Genomic DNA, 24901 nt, shown 5'->3' on the forward strand with positions numbered 1-24901 from the left:
GTCAGAGGTTGATCGAAGAAGACGGGATGGGGAATATTTCATGATGAGAGAGGATATATAGTTGGGAGTTAGACTGTTTAGTGCTTTGTAAGTTAGGGTTAATACTTTAAATTGTATTCTGGAGTGTATGGGGAGCCAGTGTAGAGACTGGCAGAGCAGCTGATGTAGATCGGCGACTTAGGTGGATGAGTCTAGCAGAAGCATTCATAATAGATTGGAGGGAGGAGAGGCGGTGTTTTGGATGGCCATTTAGGTGTAGATTGTAATAATTAATGCGTGACAAAATGAGGGAATGAATAAGTATCTTTGTAGTTTTTTTGAGTAAGGAAGGGACGAATTCTGGAAATGTTGCGTAGGTGTGAACGGCAGGATTTGGTAAGTGATTGTATATGTGGGTTGAATGTGAGCTCTGAGTCTAGTGTGACCCCAAGAAAGCAGACCTGGGGTAAGGTGTTGAGAATAGAGTCTCCAACCGTCAGAGAAATAGCAGGTGTTGGATGTCTCGACAGACTGGACAGATTGAGTTGGAGGTAGTGTGAAGACATCCAAGAGTAAATTGCAGAGAGGCAGTTAGAAATCTGGTTGAGTAAATAGGGAAAGATATCAGGAGAGGAAAGATAGATTTGGGTATCATTAGCGTATAAGTGGTACTGAAATCCAAAAGAGGCTATGAGTTTTCCAAGGGAGGATGTATAGAGAGAGCAAAGCAAGGGGCCCAAGAGAGAGCCTTGCGGTACTCCAACTGAGAGAGGCATAGGATCACAAGATATGTTGTTAAAGGAAACTGAAAAAGAGCGGTTTGAGAGATATGAGGCAAACCAGGAGAGGATGTCTAAGAGGCCAAATAAATTTAGTATTTTTAGGAGGAGAGGATGGTCGACTGTGTCAAAAGCAGCGGATAGGTCAAGAAGAATTAGTAAGGAGTAGTGGCCTTTTGCTTTAGCTGATAACAGGTAATTTGTTACTTTAGCAAGAGTAGTTTCTGTTGAGTGTTTAGAGCGGAAACCAGATTGTAGTGGATCAAGTAAGGAGTTAATTGTGAGAAATTGAGTTAGCCGATTATAGACCAGTCATTCCAATAATTTTGAAGCAAAGGGAAGTAAGGAGACCGGTCGATAGTTAGAAGGCGTGGAGGGGTCAAGAGAGGGCTTTTTTAGGATTGGTATGATTGATGCATACTTGAAAGTATCTGGAAATGTGCCAGGGGTGAGAGATTGGTTAAAGAGATGAGATAGGGTAGGGGTTAGTGAAGCAGAGAGAGAGGGAAGAAGTCGTGAAGGAATAGGGTGAAGTGGACAGGTTGTGAGATGAGCCAGAGACTTCTTCCTCTGTTACAGGAGGGAAGTAGCATAGAGTTTTGTTAATAGAAGGGGTGGGTAGGATTGCTGGGTTTGAAGGGTGTGAGGTGCAGATATCTTTTCTAATGTTGTCAATTTTATTTTTGAAGTAATCAGCAATAATCTGAGCAGTGAGGTTGGTAGGGGGCGGGGGTGTAGGCAGACGTAGAAGAGAGTTAAAGGATGAGAACAGCTTTCTGGGGTTGGATGCATGAGATGACACAAGGGAGAAAAAATAGACTTGTCTGGCCAGGCTGAGTGCAGAGTTGTAGGACTTATAATGCCGGAAATCAGCACATACATACATACATACATATATATATATATATATATATATATATATAAAAAAAAATATACACACTATATATATATATATATATATATATATATATATACACACACACCTGTATGATGTACCCTAATACCTTGGTCTTAGCTGAATATAAATCCACTTACTTAAATCGTGTTATTTCCGAATGCCCAGCAGACCTCATAACAATACTGACATCAGTGAAGGGCTTTGGTTCTGTAAAATTTTAAAAAAATAGAGATGAGTTTTCAAATGTTTCATCCTTTATAGGATAAGATATTAATTTTTCTAGATTCTGTATTCAAGGAAATATTGGCAAGCAAAAAATAACTCTATTAAAAGACAGTTGAAATATGTAACTAGGCAAATAGGCTCAAGAGACTTTCCAATGTCTCTCCATCCGTTTCTTGGTGTGAATCCCATATTAAGCTTATTTTTAATTACTATTTAACTATGAGTATTATAAATACATTTCAGAAGAATATTCATAATGTTTGTTCACAATGTAGTTTTGCTGGTGCTTGGCTTAAAGCAGTTTTAAAACTTGATGTAACTTTATCTAGAATTAATATACTTTTCCTACTTGATGGAGAGAACCTTAATACAAAACTTATTTACATAATAATCCTTGCAGCTAGACAAATGATTCTCAAAGATTGAAAAGGGAAAAAAAATATCTGAGATTATTAAGAGATATTTATATAAATGGATACATTTATTCAGGAGTTAATCACCCAATTCTTTTTCCCAATTACATTTACCTTTATTTGCGTATTAAGAACAAGCTAAGGCTCTTGAGTTAGTGAGGCCTTAGACTCAAATGTGAGGCCCCTCGACACAAAACAAAATGCAAAAAATTAACAAAATAAATCTGAATATGAATTGCTTTGAATTTCACTGAAAGAGTAGAGTGAAAAAGTAGAAAGAGAGAAAATGAAGAGTAAAAAAAAAAGGAAGAAAGAGGTGAGGTAGATTGGAGAAAGAAGGAGAATGAAAAGAGAGGAAAAAGAATGGTGAAAGATATAGAGAGAAAAGAAGGGAGAGAGAGAATGGACAGAAAGAAGATATAAAAATAAAGGCAAAAGTTAATAGAGGAGAGAGAGAGAAAGCAGAGAGAAGTAAAATTATGCTTACCTGATAATTTCCTTTTCTTCTGATGTAAAGAGTACACAGCTGCATTCATTACTTTTGGGAAATAAGGACCTGGCCACCAGGAGGAGGCAATGACAACCCAGCCAAAGGCTTAAATACTCCTCCCACTCCCCTCATCCCCCAGTCATTCTGCCGAGGAACAAGGAACAGTAGAAGAAATATCAGGGTGAAAAGGTGCCAGAAGAATATAAGGACGTCCCACATAAAATTACGGGTGGGGAGCTGTGGACTCTTTCCATCAGAAGAAAAGGAAATTATCAGGTAAGCATAATTCATGTTTTTCTTCTTAAATGGAAAGAGTCCACAGCTGCATTCATTACTTTTGGGAAAACAATACCCAAGCTATAGAGGACACTGTATGCCAAGACGGGAGGGTACAATAAGGTGGCCCATACTGAGGACAACAGGCCTGAACCTCTACCCAATAAAAAATCCCGCTTCGGCCAAAGCCGAGAAAAACTATAAAGGAAAAGCCCCAGTGGCACTGACTCGCAGCTAGTCCAGAGCCAAACTAGAGACCGCGGAACGGACTTGACTGAGCCAACAGTCCACCAAGAGACACCGTCGCCCAACAGACGGTCCTCCACCACTCACCCCTCACAAATGAAGGGGAAACCAGCCGAAAATCCCCAAGGGGACAAGGCAAAGGAGAACCACAGAAACCGAAATTTGTGGACCTAAGAAGCAGTGACATATAGTGTTCATATTAGATAAATATTTGCTGAGATTGATAAACATTGCAAATACATATATGAATGTTTAATGATTTCTAACAATTATTTATTTGTGTTGCAGACAACAATTGGTCATGGGCATCAATTTATATATTCAGGAAGAAGTACACTGAATGTGAAATAGGCTGTATTTGTATTAATATATATATCAGGATTTTTAAATGCTATAATTTTTGGAATAATTAGCAGTATAATTGCTTTGATATAATATAATGTTAAAAACATACTATATTTCATATTAAAATAATCAGAAGAAATATTGTGATCTAGCCCAGTACAAATGAACATATAACTTATTAATGTAAGGAAATTATGGCATTTATTACACATTTAAAGAAATATGTTTAAATGTTAGAAATTATTAAAATGTATTGCTGTGTTGTTGTCATGCTGCCCTCCGGGGTTGTGATGCGAGAATTACAGCCAGAAGGCATTTTGGCTGTTAAAAATGAAACTTCCCAGGGTCAATCCGATAAGATATCCCAGATATCCAATCCGAGACAAGCTTCCGTTTGGCGTTTCCAATCTCACCAATGATGGGTACTGATCAAAAAAAGGGGAGGGGTGAAATCAGATGATTTAACCCCAAGCATTGAGAGAGAAGGAGGCTGCTGCTGGCTTTTTGACTGGTAAACCATTTTTGCTGAACCCTACAGTTATAAGCAAACAGCTATCTTTTATTCTCCATATGTAGATATCCCCAATTTTGGTATTCTGAGGTGAGATTGTTCCTGTTGAGAAATACTGGATATCGATTTGTTTACTTGGTAAAGTATATATATATATATATATATATATATATATATATATATATGTGTAAAGGTTATTAATTGCATTAATATTTTAACACAAATACATGCATAGTCACTGCAGTTTAAAGTATAGTTGATAGATTAAAGAGAGCAGTTTGTATTTTAGTTTATATTCATAGTCCTGTATAGGGTTAAGCTTATCTTTTGTATGCTAAGTAATTTATCTGTGCAAAATATAGAATATATATATATATATATACACATGTAATTTCTGGTGTTTCAATTAGAGTATATATATATATATATTGTCCTATGGTTTAACTAAGTACTGTTAAAATTGTACCAGTCTGAATGTTTAGTAGTTTATATTTTAGTCTCATTGTGATATTTTAAATGCAACTTTGATTTGGGAAGCTATTGTGAATAATAAACTTGTATGAACTTTGCATAACATATTTTAATAGTTTTTAAACGTGTATAATATTGATTCATATTATGGTTCCTACAAATATATTTCAATGTGTTCATAGATATTTACAAATAATAAAGAATTCAGGAATTTATATTAATTTTATGGTTTTTGGTATATGCATATTTTTGGGTTTCAGTTTAAAGGATAATTATTAAATATATTGTGTTATAACCCTGCCATATACTGACATATTATTTGGAGAGTACTGCTGAGATTCTTATAAATATACTGACAATTCACATTACCGTATATCAATGATAAAGTAAAATTAAATAATCTTACCGGAATCCACGCCGTGGAACAGCAACACGGCCCTTCAAGTGTGACGGATAGTAGTATCGCCTCCGCCATGGACTTGAGAGAAGAAAGCAGGCAGCGGAGCGAAGTTCGACAATGCCGATTGCTTGAGGAGCTGTTAATATGAGTCAGGATGGTTTCGCAGAAAGATTCTCCCTGCATCTCCGGACTCTAACTTTAATCCAAGCCCTCACTGAGAGACTGACAGGACTACTTAAAACTCCAGTCCCATGCCGAAGAGTACTACCCTCCATAAGAGACAAAAACAAAAATTAAAAATTCTGACACTTCTCTGCCAACCTCCTGGGACGAAAGGCAAAGAATGACTGGGGGATGAGGGGAGTGGGAGGAGTATTTATAGGTTCTATATTCCCAAAAGTAATGAATGCAGCTGTGGACTCTTTCTATCTAAGAAGAAAAACGTAACGTATTTATAAAATTTAGAAAATGTGTGCAAAGCAGACCAAGTCGCAGCCTTAAAGATCTGTTCTACAGAGGTCTCATTTTTTAATGTCCCAAGAAGAAGACACTGCCCTAGTGGAACGGGCTGTCCAGCAGTCTTATATGCCAAACGAACAATACTTCTCAACCAGAGGAAAAGTGAAGTGGCAGTAGCTTTCTGACCCTTATGATTTCCAGAAATCAAACAATGCAGAAGACTGACAAAAATCCTTTGTCGTCTGCAGAAAAAATATAAGAGCCCGCACAACGTCTAAGTTGTGCAACAAACGTTCTTTATGAGAAAAATGATTAGGACAGAGAGAAAGAACAACAATTTCCTGATCAATATTTCTGTCAGAAACAACCTTAGGAAGAAACCCAAACCTGGTACGGAGAACTGCCTTATCTGTAAGAAGAATAAGATAAGGAGAGTCACACTGCAAGCCGAGAGTACCTGAACTCTCCGAGCAGAAGAAATAACAAAAAAAAAAGAAATTCCAAGATTTTTTTTTAAATCTTATGGAATGCTAAGGCTTACACTGAGCCCATTGCAAAAACCTTAAAAGGTTAAAGCTCCAAAAGAGCAATAGACAAACACAAACCGTCCTCCAGACCGACCTGGAGAAGGGCAAAACCCCTAGGAATCCTGACCCTACTTCCAAGAGTAGTCCATGGATTCACACCATACCTTATGGTAAAAGAAACCAGAAACAGACTTAAGAGCCTGAATCATGGTCACAATGACCGATTCAAAAAGGCCACGCTTAGAAAGAACTAAGCAGTCAGTCAATCTCCAAACAGAAAGCTTCAGAGAAAACAAAGTTGAATGAAAGAATGGACCCTGAATTAGAGGTCCTTCCTCAGGAACAACCATGAAGGTGGAAGAAAAACTTTTCGCCAAGACTGAAAACCAGATCCTGCGACTATGCAGGAACTTTTAAAATACAGATGCTCACTCCCATTTACTCTTGGAAAGAGAGCAATCAGACTGAAACCCCCAAGAAACTGCCAGGGAATTTAGGAGAGCAGCCTGCTGAACACTAATTTAATGGAAAATTCAAGAACAAGGGGTCATGAGCTCAAGCTAAAGGGTAGTAGATTCAGGAGTAATTTGAGGAAGCACTTCTTTACAGAAAGAGTGATTGATTTATGGAATAAACTTCCTCAAGAGGTAGTAGCAACAAACACTGTGGGGGACTTTAAAAATGCATGGGACAAGCATAGGGCTATCCTACGAACTAGATAAGTTTATACTGTTAGGTAAGGTGGGGCAGACTTGCTGGGCCTATGGCTCTTATCTGCCGTCAATATCTATGTTTCTATGTTTCTATGTTTCTAAACAACATGGAAAATTGGAATACTGCCAACTCCAACTCCAGCGCCACCATGTGAGGGTTATCCTGGAGAACACCTTCGGGAGAGTGCCCACTCCCTGGTATGAAAATTCTGACTGTTCAAGAAGTCTGCTCCCGGTATACACTCTTGAAAAGTGAACAGTGGATAAGAACTCCAGGTTCCTCCCAGGAGATAATGTAAACCACTGAAATGAATTGGCAACTAGAAGCCGAAAACTAGATAAGACAACTGAGGTCAAGCCATCAGAGCATTGTAGATCGCTCTTCACTCCAAGAAGGATATAGGGAGAGCGAGTTCCTCCCAAGTCCATAGGCACCAACCCAACAGGCTAACAACCGCGACTATTACTCAGGAAGGTCTCCGGAAGCATGTGCCCCAAAACAGACCTCCTGAGGAACCCAAAGATTCTGGAGAATGTGCGTAACTATCCCGCTACCTATCGCCAGCAAAGTGAGCACTATACCATTAATTCCCCTCTCTGATCTACAGGGAAGAATCTCATGTCGACAGATCAAGATCTGTCCTCCAAGACAGAGCCACAAGAGCCTCGATCCACTATCTAAACATGCATAATCGCAGACTATCCAAAGGATCGAGCAAAGGGATGATGTTCAATGAAGCAACTATCATCCCATTACTTCCATACATTGATCCACTGAAGGGCCAAACAGTAGAGTGCCGAAAGAGGCAAGAAGAAAGAATTCTCTATTTCCTGACCTCTGTCAAAAATATTTTCAGAGATAGGGAAATTAATCTGGTCCCTAAGAAACTACCTCTGTAGCTGGAACAAGGGAACTCATCTTCAGATTCACTTCCAATCGAGGAATGAAGAGAGGCAACAAGATCTCAATGACAGTTTGCTTGTAGAAAAGATGGCGCCTGAACCTTTATGACGTCCAGGAATGGCACCACAGCAAATCCCTAAAGTTGATCATTACCAATACAGTCTCCTCTGAAAACCATGCAAAGTCAAAGGGGAGAACCACCAGCTCAAAGAGTTTGACAGAAAGGCAAACCTCAGGAACTTGAAAGAACGCTTCCTCCAGGACAATGGTCACTATAACCTGACCCTCCTAGATCAAAAGGAAGAATGGAACCACTGGTTTCCATATGAAGAACGGTACCCTGAGACAACCTGTTGAGACCCTTTAGACCTACTATAGGGCAAAAGTTCCCTCCTCATCGGAACCCCAAGAGAGGTGGGACCTGTCTCAGGCAAGGAGGGAATGGCTACAACGTAGCAACCCTGAAGTACTATGTCCACAGACTATCTGGGATATCTCGAAGCTATGTTTGAAAGCAAACAGAGAGAATCAACCGCCTACTTGGACCAATCTTGGATGGGGGTAAACTCCTGTAATCAGAGCATTCAGGACCAAACAAAGTCTCACCCTTGTACGGATGCACCAAAAACTTAGACTTAGAGGAAAAACCCACTGTCCATAACTCCCCGAGGGCTAAAACAGCAAAGCCAGATATCTTGGCTCCCAGATGAAATTGCTTGGTAGCATCAGAAATAAGGAATCGGCCTGCTTAAGAGTCTCAATTCTGAACTAGATCTGCTCCAAAGGGATCTTTAACAATTCGGAATAAGGGGCAATACAAACCCAGAAGCCACCAGCTTAGTCCATTGATCCTGAAGAACAGCTATCCTCTCTAGGAACCGTAGTTCTCTTAGTCAGAGTAGAAATGTCCTACCGCTAAGGCAGTGCGCCCTGATATATAATTGAGACAGCGACCATTCCTGTGAAAAGTCTCCTAGCACGAACTGGAACAGAAAAAAAAAACTTCCACAGAGGAATCCTAACACTTACAAAGTTTGCAAGATTCCTCAGGGTTAACAACGACAAACGTATCAGAGTCGCTCCAAGTAGCCAGAACCTCCTTTACCATACAAGAAGGTTTCCAGGCTTAAGTCTGAAGGATACTACTTCAGCATCAGAAGAAGGAATTATACTGACGGAATCTGAAATCTCACCCTCAGAGGCTACAGACATATCCTCCACATCAGACCTATGAGGAAGGACAATCTATATAGAGCATGGGGAAAAGAAACCTTGCTATCTGAATTTCAAATATTCCTCTTGCAACTTCCCTTTAGTATAGGAAAAACAGATAATGCCACAGATACCGCTAAGACACCTGGGCAATAATTTCTACAGGCAAATAACCTCCTCCAGGAGATTAAAGAAGAACCGCAGGGCACTGCATGTGACGCCATAGAGGCTTGGGACGTAGAAGGAGAAAGCTGCGGCACTGACTAAACAGCATCTTCCTGGGAGACATGAGGCTCAGAGGGCAACAATCTATTTGATCTCTGTTAAAATGTACGTTCAAAAAATATATTTCTTTAAGTTGTTAACCCAGAATAGGAAAAACAAAAGAGAACTTCCAGACAATAACTGCGTACTTAACAATATTGTTACTCAAGCAGTTTAAACGTATATAGGACAATGTCTATAATTCTATCTGAAGACATATCCAACAAAAAATAAAATAAAAACAATAAAACATTTTTTTTAAACATATGTGACCAGTATATGTGCTTCTATCATATACACTTGATTAAAAGGAAATGCAAGAGCAGTTCCGTGTAACACTAAACTACCGTGGTAAATAGCAGAAGATAGGAAACTGTTGCTCATCCAACAAGGATTTTATGTTATCAACAGAGCACTGACCAGCAATTATTCCCTGTGTAATAAATTAGGCTCTTGTGGACTCTCACCACCATGAAAGTAATTAATTTATCAGCTAAGCATAAATTGTTTTCTTTCATACAGGTGGTGAGAGTCAACAATGTATTACTGCTGGGATCTAATATCCAAACTGTGAAGTCCACGAGGAATGAGACACAAAGGGTGGGAATTAGAAATTAAAAAACTAAATCGACAACCCCACAAAAACCCAAAAAGTTTTTTGTTTTTTTTAAATGCAATTAAATTTTAAACTATCATACAAAATTAAATCAAGCTGAGACAGCCTGAAGGACCTTCCTATTAATTGCTGCCTCAAAAGAAGCAAAAACATCAAAATAGTAGAATTTAGTAAAAGTATGCAAATAAGACCAAGTAGCTGCCTTACAAATTTGGTCAACTGAAGCCTCATTCTTAAAAGCCCAATAAGTGGCAACTGACGCCTTATGAAAAAAGTTTCAACCAAGAGGCCAAAGAAACAAAAGAAACGTTCTGTCCTTTCCTAGAACCAGACACGTTAAATAAACTAGACGTTTGTCTGAAATCATTAGTAGCATCAATATAATATGTCAATGCTCTAACATCATCCAAATTATGCAAAGATCTCTATAGCATTCTTGGGATTAGGACACACAGAAGGGACAACAATTTCCCTACTGATATTGTCTGAAGACACAACTTTAGGCAAGAAGTCAGACTTAGTCCTTAAGACTACTTATCCTGATGAAAGATAATATAAGGATGGTCAAAAGAAAGAGCAGAGAATTCAGAAACTCTTCTAAGCAGACGAGATAGCCAAAAGGAACAAAACCTTCAACGAAATAAGCTTAATATCCACTTTATGCATAGGCTCAACCACCTCCATCAGAGGCAAAGAAAAGAATGCAATGCCTGTGAGGAGTTTTATAGAGCTCTTGGGGTTTGGGAAGCTTTGCCTCCTCCTAGTTGTAGGGAAGGGTAATTCCCAGAAGTAATGGATCGTGGACTCTCATCACCTGTATGAAAGAAATTGTATGCTCTATCCAAATCATTAAAGAAAAATTCTGTGGACATTTTTTTTAAAGCATCTTATATATTTAATGGACAACCCCCAGGGAGTGCTGTTAGTACTTATATTAGAAGTTGTGAGTTAAGTGTTGTGCTTGAACACAAAATATTGCTGAGAAAGGTTGTGCTTTTGGAGACCAGAAGTATGCATATGTATGTATGTATGTGTGTGTGCAGTGTTTTTAAGTTATATTTCAATGCAAAACCATAGCATAAAACACACCTAGATTATGAGTTTTGAGTTACGGTTTTAACGTTGAGATATTTCAGCGTAAAATACGTAATGCAGCCATTACGTGTCTTGTCGGTATAGCTATACCGCAAGCATTTTAGCCTATAACGCAACGTCAACCCCGCCCTCAAAAAAATGATGTTTTTGCGTGGGATTTCCATAGCGCCGGTATTACTGGTTGTACGGTGAGGCTAAAATGCTTGTGTTCCAGCCTATACCGACACAATCCGTTCCGCTGAGATTAGTAGTTATGAGTTTTGCACCACAAAAATGTTTCAAAGTACACTAACACCCATAAACTACCTATTAAAGGGCAACTAAACCCAAAATCTTTCTTTCATGATTCAGATAAAGAATACAAATTTAAACAACATTACAATTTATTTCTATTATTTATTTTGCTTAATTTTTTATATATCCTTATTTGAAGAAAAAGCAATGCACATGGTGAGCCAATCACACGAGGCTTCTATGTGCAGCAAACAATCAGCAGCTACTGAGCATATCTAGATATGCTTTTCAGCAAAGAATATCAAGAGAATAAAACAAACTAGATAATATAAGTAAATTAGAAAGATGTTTAAAATTGCATTCTCTTTCTAAATCATGAAAGAAAAAATGAGGGTTTCATGGCCCTTTAACCCCTATTCCGCCACCCTCCCGCATCGCAAACACTAAATTAAAACGTATTAACCCCTAATCTGCCGCTCTCGACATCGCTGCCACTAATAAAAGTTATTAACCTCTTTATCCTCATGGCTCTCCAAAAAACTTTCTTGGATGGGCAGAATAAATGTCCTAAAAATGAATATTTTTCCCAGAATCCTATACATAATGCAAACATTACCCCACCATCCCACTCCCTAAAAACTATATCCCTAATATCCAGAGAGCCTTCAGCGACTTCGTTTGGCGCAGACGATCCCCAAGGATAAATAGTAAAATTATGCAAACCCCAAGAACTCAGGGAGGATTGGGAATCCCCAATCTAACAAAGTACCGTCAGGCAATCTTTCTACAAAGAATCACAGACTGGTGCATTCATTATGAACACAAAAGGTGGGTCCAGTTAGAACACTCCATGTCCAGCGCAGACCACCTAGGCGGGCTGTGTTGGAGATTAGACATCCAAAGCCTACACAGGTATCCGCCTCACCAATTATAGTAGAAACATTCAGAACATGGGACACTATTATAGCAACACATGCCTTCGTCTCATCTAGACCTTTTCCTCTTACTTCAATCGTAAACAATGGAGAACTGACCCTTGGGAAACAGCCTGCCAGGGAAAATCCCAACCCATACTATAGAGATATCCTGATCCACTTTCTAGTTTCCAACGAAAAAATCCTACCTCAAACAGACCTAATAGACAAGGGATATGTCATCTTCCAAAACTGGTACTTATACACCCGGGTACATCACTTCGTCATGAATCACAAACACTCCAATAAAATGGTTAGGCCCCTGACCAACTTTGAACGCCTATGCGTCCAAACCCCCCCCCCGCTATAGCATACTCTTTCCTCGATATACCATATACTAACATACAATCCCCCCGGCTATATACCCCCCTTCCTAGAAAAATGGGAAGAAGAATTAGGGATAGTAATATTGCCGCAAACAAGCGCCATGATCTTCCAAAATGTTACGAAGACGTCAATCTCACTCTCCATGCAAGAGATTAATCTAAAAATAATACATAGGTGGTACCTTTCCCCAATTAAGCTAAACCGTCTATACCGCAAAAACTCTAAATGCTGCTGGAGATGTGGCCACGGTTCTGGAAATTTGGCCCATATGTGGTGGTGGTGTAATGTAGTTCAAAATTACTGGAGACAAATTATCGGGGAAATAGAAAACATACTTCAGACCCAATTTCCATTAGACCCCGAAATCTGGCTATTGAGTAAACCCCCAAAAATCAAACTTAAGTATGAACTCAAACTTTTTTATATAATGACCAACAGCGTGAGATACCTATTAGCCAGAAATTGGAGATCCAGGGAGATCCCCACTTTGCAACTTTGGATTAATAGAGTCACTGAATTTCTTGACCTGGAGGAATATTATTACATTAAATTCGCCAAAATGGATGTTTATGCCGAAATGTCCTCCCTTTGGGAGCAATACCTAAAAAAGCAAAATACAGGCTTTCCCGAGTAACACACAGCAGGCTCAACTAAGTATCTCCAATATATCAGGGTGAACACACAAATTCTACACTAAACCTTCAAGATCACAAGACCGCAAATATCACAAACAAAATAGGTTGTCAGGCATCCCCTTACCCCTTACCTCTTCTCCTTCCCCCTCTTTTTCTTTTCCTTTTTCTAACTAATTATTCTTCTATTTACGACAATTAATAGTTTAAGGTAACTTGATGTATAACTGTTTATGTAAAATCCAACTGAGCATGCATATTACTATAGGAAGCTGCGACTTCCACTATGTACAACTACTTGAATTTAATAAATATCAGTTGGAAAAAAAAAAAAAAAAGTTATTAACCTCTATTCCACCGCTCCCCGACATTGCCACCACTAAAATAAAGTTAACCCCTATTCCCCTGCACCCCAACATCACAGCCACTAAATAAAGATATTAACCCCTAAACCTCTGGCCTCCAAAATCACCGCCACTAAACTTATTAACCCCTAAACCTAACAACCCCATAATTTTTAATCAAAATTACAATACCCCTATCTTAAAATAAATAAAAACTTACCTGTGAAATGTAAAAAAACCTAAGTTTAAACTAACAATTAACCTAACATAAATATTAGACTAAAATTAAAATAACTACCAATTAAATAAACTATATTACACGTTATAAAAAAACTAACACTATTTAAAAAATATAATTCTAAAATTACAAAAAATAACAAATACTAAATTATAAAAAATAACAAATTAAATGATCCAAAAGAAAAACAATTACACCTAATCTAATAGCCCTATAAAAATAAAAAAGCCCCACACAATAAAAAAAACAACCTAGCCTACAATAAGCTACCAATAGCCCTTAAAAGGGCCTTTTGTAGGGCATTGCCCTAAAGAAATCAGCTCTTTTACCTATAAAAAAAATACAAAGAACCCCCCAACAGTAAAACCCACCACCCAACCAACCCCCAAAATAAAAAACCTAACTAACAAAAACCTAAGCTACCCATTGCCCTGAAAAGGGCATTTGTATGGACATTGCCCATAAAAGGGCATTTAGCTCTTTTGCATTGCCCTGAAAAGGGCATTTAGCTCTTTTAAGAAAGCCCAAACCCTAATCTAAAAAAAAAAAACACACCCAAAAAAAGTAAAAAAGAAAAACTAACACTAACCCCCGACGATCCACTTACAGTTTCTGAAGTTCGGACATCCAGGTGGCGAGGTCTTCATCCATCCAGGCGGCATCTTCTATCTTCATCACGGCGGCGCGGAGCGGGTCCATCCTTAAAGAAATCCGGCATGGATTCCTATTGGCTGAATTGATTTTTTTAAATTAAAATCAGTCAATAGGATGAGAGCTACTGAAATCCTATTGGCTAATCAAATCAGCCAATAGGATGAGAGTAACTAAAGTTCTATTGGCTATTCAAATCAGCTAAAAGAATTTCAGTAGCTCTCATCCTATTGGCTGATTTGAACAGCCAATAGGATTTCAGAAGCTCTCATCCTATTGACTGATTTGAATTTCAAAAATCAAATCAGCCAATAGGAATGCAAGGGACGCCATTCTGAAAAGGGTCCCTTGCATTAAAGATCCAGTGTATGGTGGTTACCATATGAAGGATGGATGTCCAGACTTAAAAAACTGAGTGGATCTTCGGGGTTAGTGTTAGGTTTTTTTGGGGGTTTTTTTAGATTAGGGTTTGAGCTTTTGTAAAAGAGCTGAATGAACTTTTAAGGGCAATGTCCACACAAATGCCCTTTTCAGGGCAATGGGTAGCTTAGGTTTTTGCTAGAGTTAGGTTTTTTATTTTGGGGGTTGGTTGGGTGGTGGGTTTTACTGTTGAGGGAGACTTTGTATTTTTTTTCAAGGTAAAAGAGCTGATTTTCTTTAGGGCATACCCTACAAAAGGCCCTATTAGATTAGTGTAATTGTTTTTATTTTGGATAATTTCGTATTTTATTTTTTGTAATTTAGTGTTTGTTATTTTTTGTAATTTAGTATTTTTTATTTTTTGTAATTTTATATTTAATTTTTTTTAGTAGTGTTAGTTTTTTTTTAATGTGTAATTTAGTTTTTTTTTATTTTAAGATAGGGATATTGTAATTTTAATTCAATGTTAGGGGGTTGTTAGGGGTTAGGTTTAGGGGTTAATAGTTTATTTACAGCTAGATTACAAGTTTTGTCGGTAAAAACTTGCCGAGCTAACGCTCCTTTTTTTTCCAGCGCACACTTTAAACAACGCTGGTATTACAAGTTTTCTGAATGGCTGCGTTAGCCTCTGAAAAGTGAGCGTTGAGCAAAATTTAGCTCCACTTCTCAGTGTAATAACAGCGTTGTTTACGGTAGCGGTAAGCTGGAAAAACGTGCTTGTGCACGATTTCCCCATAGGATACAATGGTGCTGAGCTGGCTGAAAAAAAACATAACACCTGCAAAAAAGCAGTGTTCAGCTCTTAACGCAGCCCCATTGTTTCCTATGGGGAAACACTTTCTAAGTCTACACCTAACACCCTAACATGAACCCCCGAGTCTAAACACCCCTAACCTTACACTTATTAACCTCTAATCTGCCGCCCCCAACATCGTCGCCACCTGCATTATAGTATTAACCCCTAATCTGCCGCTCCGGACACCGCCGCCACCTACATTATCCCTATGAACCCCTAATCTGCTGCCCCTAACATCGCCGCTACTATAATAAAGTTATTAACCCCTAAACCTAAGTCTAACCCTAACCCTAACACCCCCTAATTTAAAACAGAATTTATGTTTACCTGATAAATTACTTTCTCCAACGGTGTGTCCGGTCCACGGCGTCATCCTTACTTGTGGGATATTCTCTTCCCCAACAGGAAATGGCAAAGAGCCCAGCAAAGCTGGTCACATGATCCCTCCTAGGCTCCGCCTACCCCAGTCATTCGACCGACGTTAAGGAGGAATATTTGCATAGGAGAAACCATATGGTACCGTGGTGACTGTAGTTAAAGAAAATAAAATATCAGACCTGATTAAAAAAACCAGGGCGGGCCGTGGATAAATTACTTTCTCCAACGGTGTGTCCGGTCCACGGCGTCATCCTTACTTGTGGGAACCAATACCAAAGCTTTAGGACACGGATGAAGGGAGGGAGCAAATCAGGTCACCTAAATGGAAGGCACCACGGCTTGCAAAACCTTTCTCCCAAAAATAGCCTCAGAAGAAGCAAAAGTATCAAACTTGTAAAATTTGGTAAAAGTGTGCAGTGAAGACCAAGTCGCTGCCCTACATATCTGATCAACAGAAGCCTCGTTCTTGAAGGCCCATGTGGAAGCCACAGCCCTAGTGGAATGAGCTGTGATTCTTTCGGGAGGCTGCCGTCCTGCAGTCTCGTAAGCCAATCTGATGATGCTTTTAATCCAAAAGGAGAGAGAGGTAGAAGTTGCTTTTTGACCTCTCCTTTTACCGGAGTAAACAACAAACAAGGAAGATGTTTGTCTAAAATCCTTTGTAGCATCTAAATAGAATTTTAGAGCGCGAACAACATCCAAATTGTGCAACAAACGTTCCTTCTTTGAAACTGGTTTCGGACACAGAGAAGGTACGATAATCTCCTGGTTAATGTTTTTGTTAGAAACAACTTTTGGAAGAAAACCAGGTTTAGTACGTAAAACCACCTTATCTGCATGGAACACCAGATAAGGAGGAGAACACTGCAGAGCAGATAATTCTGAAACTCTTCTAGCAGAAGAAATTGCAACTAAAAACAAAACTTTCCAAGATAATAACTTAATATCAACGGAATGTAAGGGTTCAAACGGAACCCCCTGAAGAACTGAAAGAACTAAATTGAGACTCCAAGGAGGAGTCAAAGGTTTGTAAACAGGCTTAATTCTAACCAGAGCCTGAACAAAAGCTTGAACATCTGGCACAGCTGCCAGCTTTTTGTGAAGTAACACAGACAAGGCAGAAATCTGTCCCTTCAGGGAACTTGCAGATAATCCTTTTTCTAATCCGTCTTGAAGGAAGGATAAAATCTTAGGAATCTTAACCTTGTCCCAAGGGAATCCTTTAGATTCACACCAACAGATATATTTTTTCCAAATCTTGTGGTAAATCTTTCTAGTTACAGGCTTTCTGGCCTGAACAAGAGTATCAATAACAGAATCTGAGAATCCTCGCTTCGATAGAATCAAGCGTTCAATCTCCAAGCAGTCAGCTGGAGTGAAACCAGATTCGGATGTTCGAACGGACCCTGAACAAGAAGGTCTCGTCTCAAAGGTAGCTTCCAAGGTGGAGCCGATGACATATTCACCAGATCTGCATACCAAGTCCTGCGTGGCCACGCAGGAGCTATCAAGATCACCGACGCCCTCTCCTGATTGATCCTGGCTACCAGCCTGGGGATGAGAGGAAACGGCGGGAACACATAAGCTAGTTTGAAGGTCCAAGGTGCTACTAGTGCATCCACTAGAGCCGCCTTGGGATCCCTGGATCTGGACCCGTAGCAAGGAACTTTGCAGTTCTGACGAGAGGCCATTAGATCCATGTCTGGAATGCCCCACCGCTGGGTGACTTGGGCAAAGATTTCCGGATGGAGTTCCCACTCCCCCGGATGCAATGTCTGACGACTCAGAAAATCCGCTTCCCAATTTTCCACTCCTGGGATGTGGATAGCAGACAGGTGGCAGGAGTGAGACTCCGCCCATAGAATGATTTTGGTCACTTCTTCCATCGCTAGGGAACTCCTTGTTCCCCCCTGATGGTTGATGTACGCAACAGTCGTCATGTTGTCTGATTGAAACCGTATGAACTTGGTCCTCGCTAGCTGAGGCCAAGCCTTGAGAGCATTGAATATCGCTCTCAGCTCCAGAATATTTATCGGTAGAAGAGATTCTTCCCGAGACCAAAGACCCTGAGCTTTCAGGGATCCCCAGACCGCGCCCCAGCCCATCAGACTGGCGTCGGTCGTGACAATGACCCACTCTGGTCTGCGGAACGTCATCCCTTGTGACAGATTGTCCAGGGACAGCCACCAACGGAGTGAGTCTCTGGTCCTCTGATTTACTTGTTAAACACTAAAAAACTCTAAGCCATCTCCGTGGAGATGTTGCCTGTACAACGGCAAAGAGAATGACTGGGGTAGGCGGAGCCTAGGAGGGATCATGTGACCAGCTTTGCTGGGCTCTTTGCCATTTCCTGTTGGGGAAGAGAATATCCCACAAGTAAGGATGACGCCGTGGACCGGACACACCTATGTTGGAGAAATATAATTTAAATAAATCTAAATAAAATTACTACAATTAAATAAATTAATCCTATTTAAAACTAAATACTTACCTATAAAATAAACCCTAATATAGCTACAATATAAATAATAGTTACATTGTAGCTATTTTAGGATTTATATTTATTTTACAGGCAACTTTGTATTTATTTTAACTATTTTAACTAGGTACAATAGTTATTAAATAGTTAATAACTATTTAATAGCTACCTAGTTAAAATAATTACAAAATTACCTGTGAAATAAATCCTAACCTAAGTTACAAATACACCTAGCACTACACTATCAATAAATTAATTAAATAAATTAACTACAATTATCTAACATAAAATACAATTAAATAAACTAAACTATATTACACAAAAACCCCCCACTAAATTACAAAAAATAAAAAAATATTACAAGAATTTTAATCTATTTACACCTAATCTAAGCCCCCTAATAAAATAAAAAAGCCCCCCAAAATAATAAAATTCCCTATCCTAAACTAAATTACAAAGTAATCAGCTCTTTTACCAGTCCTTAAAAGGGCTTTTTGCGGGGCATTGCCCCAAAGTAATCAGCTCTTTTACCTGTAAAAAAAACAAATACAATACCCCCCCAACATTACAACCCACCACCCACACACCCCTACTCTGAAACCCACCCGATCCCCCCTTACAAAAAAAACCAAACACTACCCAATTGAAGATCACCCTACCTTGACCTCGCATTCTATTGGCTGATCCAATCAGCCAATCGGATTTTTCCTACCTTAATTCCGATTGGCTGATAGAATCCTATCAGCCAATCGGAATTCGAGGGACGCCATCTTGGATGACGTCATTTAAAGAAACCTTCATTCGTCGTCGGAAAGAAGAGGATGCTTGACCTCGCATTCTATTGGCTGATCCAATCAGCCAATCGGATTTTTCCTACCTTAATTCCGATTGGCTGATAGAATCCTATCAGCCAATCGGAATTCAAGGGACGCCATCTTGGATGACGTCATTTAAAGAAACCTTCATTCGTCGTTAGTCGTCGGAAAGAAGAGGATGCTCCGCGTCGGATGTCTTGAAGATGGACCCGCTCCATCTTGTAGCTATATTAGGGTTTATTTTATAGGTAAGTATTTAGTTTTAAATAGGATTCATTTATTTAATTATAGTAATTTTATTAAGTTTTATTTAAATTATATTTAAGTTAGGGGGTGTTAGGGTTAGGTTTAGGGGTTAATAACTTTATTATAGTAGCGGCAACGTTGGGGGCGGGAGATTAGGGGTTAATAATTGTAGGTAGGTGGCGGCGATGTTAGGGAGGGCAGATTAGGGGTTAATAAAATTTATTATAGTGTTTGCGAGGCGGGAGTGCGGCGGTTTAGGGGTTAATACATTTATTATAATGGTGGCGATGTCCGGTCGGCAGATTAGGGGTTAATAAATTTAGGTAGGAGGTGGCGGCGACGTTGGGGGGGGGGGGGGAGATTTTTTTTAGTAGTGTTAGTTTTTTTTAATGTGTAATTTAGTTTTTTTTTATTTTAAGATAGGGATATTGTAATTTTAATTCAATGTTAGGGGGTTGTTAGGGGTTAGGTTTAGGGGTTAATAGTTTATTTACAGCTAGATTACAAGTTTTGTCGGTAAAAACTTGCCGAGCTAACGCTCCTTTTTTTTCCAGCGCACACTTTAAACAACGCTGGTATTACAAGTTTTCTGAATGGCTGCGTTAGCCTCTGAAAAGTGAGCGTTGAGCAAAATTTAGCTCCACTTCTCAGTGTAATAACAGCGTTGTTTACGGTAGCGGTAAGCTGGAAAAACGTGCTTGTGCACGATTTCCCCATAGGATACAATGGTGCTGAGCTGGCTGAAAAAAAACATAACACCTGCAAAAAAGCAGTGTTCAGCTCTTAACGCAGCCCCATTGTTTCCTATGGGGAAACACTTTCTAAGTCTACACCTAACACCCTAACATGAACCCCCGAGTCTAAACACCCCTAACCTTACACTTATTAACCTCTAATCTGCCGCCCCCAACATCGTCGCCACCTGCATTATAGTATTAACCCCTAATCTGCCGCTCCGGACACCGCCGCCACCTACATTATCCCTATGAACCCCTAATCTGCTGCCCCTAACATCGCCGCTACTATAATAAAGTTATTAACCCCTAAACCTAAGTCTAACCCTAACCCTAACACCCCCTAATTTAAATATAATTTAAATAAATCTAAATAAAATTACTACAATTAAATAAATTAATCCTATTTAAAACTAAATACTTACCTATAAAATAAACCCTAATATAGCTACAATATAAATAATAGTTACATTGTAGCTATTTTAGGATTTATATTTATTTTACAGGCAACTTTGTATTTATTTTAACTATTTTAACTAGGTACAATAGTTATTAAATAGTTAATAACTATTTAATAGCTACCTAGTTAAAATAATTACAAAATTACCTGTGAAATAAATCCTAACCTAAGTTACAAATACACCTAACACTACACTATCAATAAATTAATTAAATAAATTAACTACAATTATCTAACATAAAATACAATTAAATAAACTAAACTATATTACACAAAAAACCCCCACTAAATTACAAAAAATAAAAAAATATTACAAGAATTTTAATCTATTTACACCTAATCTAAGCCCCCTAATAAAATAAAAAAGCCCCCCAAAATAATAAAATTCCCTATCCTAAACTAAATTACAAAGTAATCAGCTCTTTTACCAGTCCTTAAAAGGGCTTTTTGCGGGGCATTGCCCCAAAGTAATCAGCTCTTTTACCTGTAAAAAAAACAAATACAATACCCCCCCAACATTACAACCCACCACCCACACACCCCTACTCTGAAACCCACCCGATCCCCCCTTACAAAAAAAACCAAACACTACCCAATTGAAGATCACCCTACCTTGACCTCGCATTCTATTGGCTGATCCAATCAGCCAATCGGATTTTTCCTACCTTAATTCCGATTGGCTGATAGAATCCTATCAGCCAATCGGAATTCGAGGGACGCCATCTTGGATGACGTCATTTAAAGAAACCTTCATTCGTCGTCGGAAAGAAGAGGATGCTTGACCTCGCATTCTATTGGCTGATCCAATCAGCCAATCGGATTTTTCCTACCTTAATTCCGATTGGCTGATAGAATCCTATCAGCCAATCGGAATTCAAGGGACGCCATCTTGGATGACGTCATTTAAAGAAACCTTCATTCGTCGTTAGTCGTCGGAAAGAAGAGGATGCTCCGCGTCGGATGTCTTGAAGATGGACCCGCTCCATCTTGTAGCTATATTAGGGTTTATTTTATAGGTAAGTATTTAGTTTTAAATAGGATTCATTTATTTAATTATAGTAATTTTATTAAGTTTTATTTAAATTATATTTAAGTTAGGGGGTGTTAGGGTTAGGTTTAGGGGTTAATAACTTTATTATAGTAGCGGCAACGTTGGGGGCGGGAGATTAGGGGTTAATAATTGTAGGTAGGTGGCGGCGATGTTAGGGAGGGCAGATTAGGGGTTAATAAAATTTATTATAGTGTTTGCGAGGCGGGAGTGCGGCGGTTTAGGGGTTAATACATTTATTATAATGGTGGCGATGTCCGGTCGGCAGATTAGGGGTTAATAAATTTAGGTAGGAGGTGGCGGCGACGTTGGGGGGGGGGGGGGAGATTAGGGGTTAATAAATATAATGTAGGTGTCGGCGATGTTAGGGGTTCATAGGTATAATGTAGGTGGTGGCAGATTAGGGGTTAAATAATTTTATTATAGTGTTTGCGATGTGGGGGGGCCTCGGTTTAGGGGTTAATAGGTAGTTTATGGGTGTTAGTGTACTTTGTAGCACTATAGTTAAGAGCTTTATGTTCTGGCGTTAGCCCATAAAACTCTTAACTACTGACTTTTATATGCGGTAGGAGTCTTGGAGGTAGAGGCTGTACCGCTCACTTCTTCCAAGACTTGTAATACCAGTGTTAGCCAAATCCCATTAAAAAGATAGGATACACAATTGACGTAAGGGGATTTGCGGTATGGAAAAGTTGCGGAAAAAAAGTGAGCGGTACACCTGTACCTCCCTGACTCGTAATACCAGCGGGCGTTAAAAAGCAGCGTTAGGACCCCTTAACGCTGCTTTTTAAGGCTGACGCAGAACTCGTAATCTAGGCACTAGTTTTTTGCAATGTTATGTTGGGGTGTTAGGTTTAAACTTACTTTTTTTCCAACATAGACATCAATGGGGTTGCGTTACGGGGATCTCCATTCCGTGCTTCAGGTGTTAGTTTTTTTTCTAACACGCTCTTCCCCATTGATGTCTATGAGGAAAGCGTGCACAAGCACGTATACTCAGCCCTTGGATTTTGTGCAGTATGGAGCTCATCGCCACCATATCGCACGCACAAGGCGGCTTTTTAGAAACTTGTAATGGCAGCGGTATGAAGGGTGAAATAACACAACTTCTGTTGCGTTCGTTTCGCACCCTCTATAGCGCAAAACTCATAATCTAGGTGTAAGTAAATAACGCCACTAATTATGTACTTAGTTTTAGTGCTCGAGTAGAAGCCAAATGAGCACTCCTCCATAGAAGGGATTTAGAGCACCTGAGCTGACATCCAGGTGTTATTGCTTCATAAAGTATTGTGCAATAAAATATTACTTTTAACTTGTAATAAGAGCTCAGAAATAAAGTACTATTGCAATGTTAACACACAATAGTACTAATAGTTTTGCACTCCACCTGTAATCTAGACAAAAATGTTTAATTATGCATAATAAAACATCCCTGCAATGTACATTTGTTATAGATTGACTGACCGTTAGAGTGACTGTTTAGCATTCATTTAAATCTAAAAATGTATGTTTTTCCACTCCCTACCCCCATAGATGCTGGAGAGCATTATGTCTAATTAAGAACCCCAACCTTCCTACATGCTACACAGTGATTGGCTGATCAGTGCAGGAGCTCATTTATATAAATCGCCCTAATTAGCCACAACAAAGGAGATGAGATCAACAGATTTTTTTAAGGTGTAGGTTCATGGACTGAAAAACAATACAAGACTTAAATTATGCTTTCCTGATAATTTTCTTTTCTTCAGACGGAAAGAGTCCACAGCTGCATTCATTACTTTTGGGAAATAAGAACCTGGCCACCAGGAGGAGGCAAAGACACTCCAGCCAAAGGCTTAAATACCCCTCCCACTTCCCCCATGCCCAAGTCATTCTGTCGAGGGACAAGGAACAGTAGGAGAAATATCAGGGTGAAAAGGTGCCAGAAGAACAAAAATAACAGACGCCCCACAGAAAAATACGGGCGGGGAGCTGTGGACTCTTTCCGTCTGAAGAAAAGAAAATTATCAGGTAAGCATCATTTAAGTTTTTCTTCATAAACGGAAAGAGTCCACAGCTGAATTCATTACTTCTGGGAAAACAATACCCAAGCTATAGAGGACACTGAATGCTAAAACGGGAGGGTACAAGAGGCGGCCTATTCTGAGGGCACCAGGCCTGAAAACTCCTACCCAAACAAAAACCAGCTTCGTCCGAAGCCAAGAAAAAAATGAAAAAAGGAAAAGGCCCAAGGACACTGACCCGCAGAAGTCCATAACCTTGCAAGAGACTGCAGGAACTAAACTCGACTGAGCCAAACTAGCCTCCGAAGAGACACCATCGGTCCCACAACAACACACCCCTTACTAGAGAAAGGGTTAAATCACCAAATTCTACCAAAAAGGATAAAGGACACGGATAAGACATCCAATAAAGGACTCTAGGAAACCACGAAGTAGGGCACAAACGAGCCCCAAGGATACCAAGCAAAAACCCCGAAACCAGGGCCAAGCTAACAAGAACCCAACCGATCCAGCAGAAACAAAGGGAGGCAAACCCAAACCCCAGTCTGCACAGCATCCAAGGGATAAACAATCCTGGAGTCTGAACAGAGAAGATAATCTTCCCTAAACAGAGTGTGTCCATACCCTGAAAACAACCGAAGCCAAAGGTCTCCCAAAACTGCTGAACAGCAGCTCAGAATATCTAAATATTCAGAAACCCTAAGCCTTGCGCTCCAAGCTCATTTATGTGAACACCTGACATCGACACCAGAAGAGCCAAAACACTGCACTCTACCGTCATCCAAACACGAATACTAAGAATGCAGCCAGACCTTCCCACAATAAATGAGTGGAAGATAAACAGAGCCCCCCAAGGAAGGCTCACCAAAAACTTGCATAACTCGAGTACAAAATTAGCAGAGCAAACAGATCTCATATCCTGCTCCAAGCATCAGACCAGCCCAAGCGATAGGCATGTCTGATAAAACAAGGGGAACAAGGTGATCCCAAACCCCCTGGGGAATGGAAAATGAGAGATCACCCCCCAACAGAGCTCGGGTGCCAACCCAATCCGCTCTTACAAAATTAAGGGCACTCCCAAGGAGAACCCTCTAGGACTTGGTATAGAAAAAGCGCAAATAGACCGCCTTAGGAAGTCCTGGCACAATACCCCTGTCCTTTTCAACAGGGAGACTTTCCAAAAGTCGGAACAGGACAAGCCACAGAGCCGCAGGATGCTGCCCCCTGCATAACATAAATAAAAGTTATTTGCTCGACCTCCTGCACGCAGGGCAGGAAAACAACCCTCCATAGAGAGGA

The 24901-nt window shown here is 39.6% G+C and overlaps 1 protein-coding gene across 4 annotated transcripts in view; it reads right to left on the reverse strand.

The window, feature by feature from the left end:
- The window catches only part of VPS13A (vacuolar protein sorting 13 homolog A), a 767672-nt gene that overhangs the window by 146195 nt on the left and 596576 nt on the right, over window positions 1-24901 (reverse strand). For all 4 annotated transcript variants that reach the window (XM_053702484.1, XM_053702483.1, XM_053702481.1 and 1 more), the window contains exon 58: window positions 1794-1863. In XM_053702484.1, the coding sequence (XP_053558459.1) occupies window positions 1794-1863 (70 nt within the window). The remainder of the gene's footprint in view (window positions 1-1793; window positions 1864-24901) is intronic.

Source organism: Bombina bombina, chromosome 2, assembly GCF_027579735.1.
Source record: "Bombina bombina isolate aBomBom1 chromosome 2, aBomBom1.pri, whole genome shotgun sequence".
Classification (NCBI taxonomy): Eukaryota; Metazoa; Chordata; class Amphibia; order Anura; family Bombinatoridae; genus Bombina; species Bombina bombina.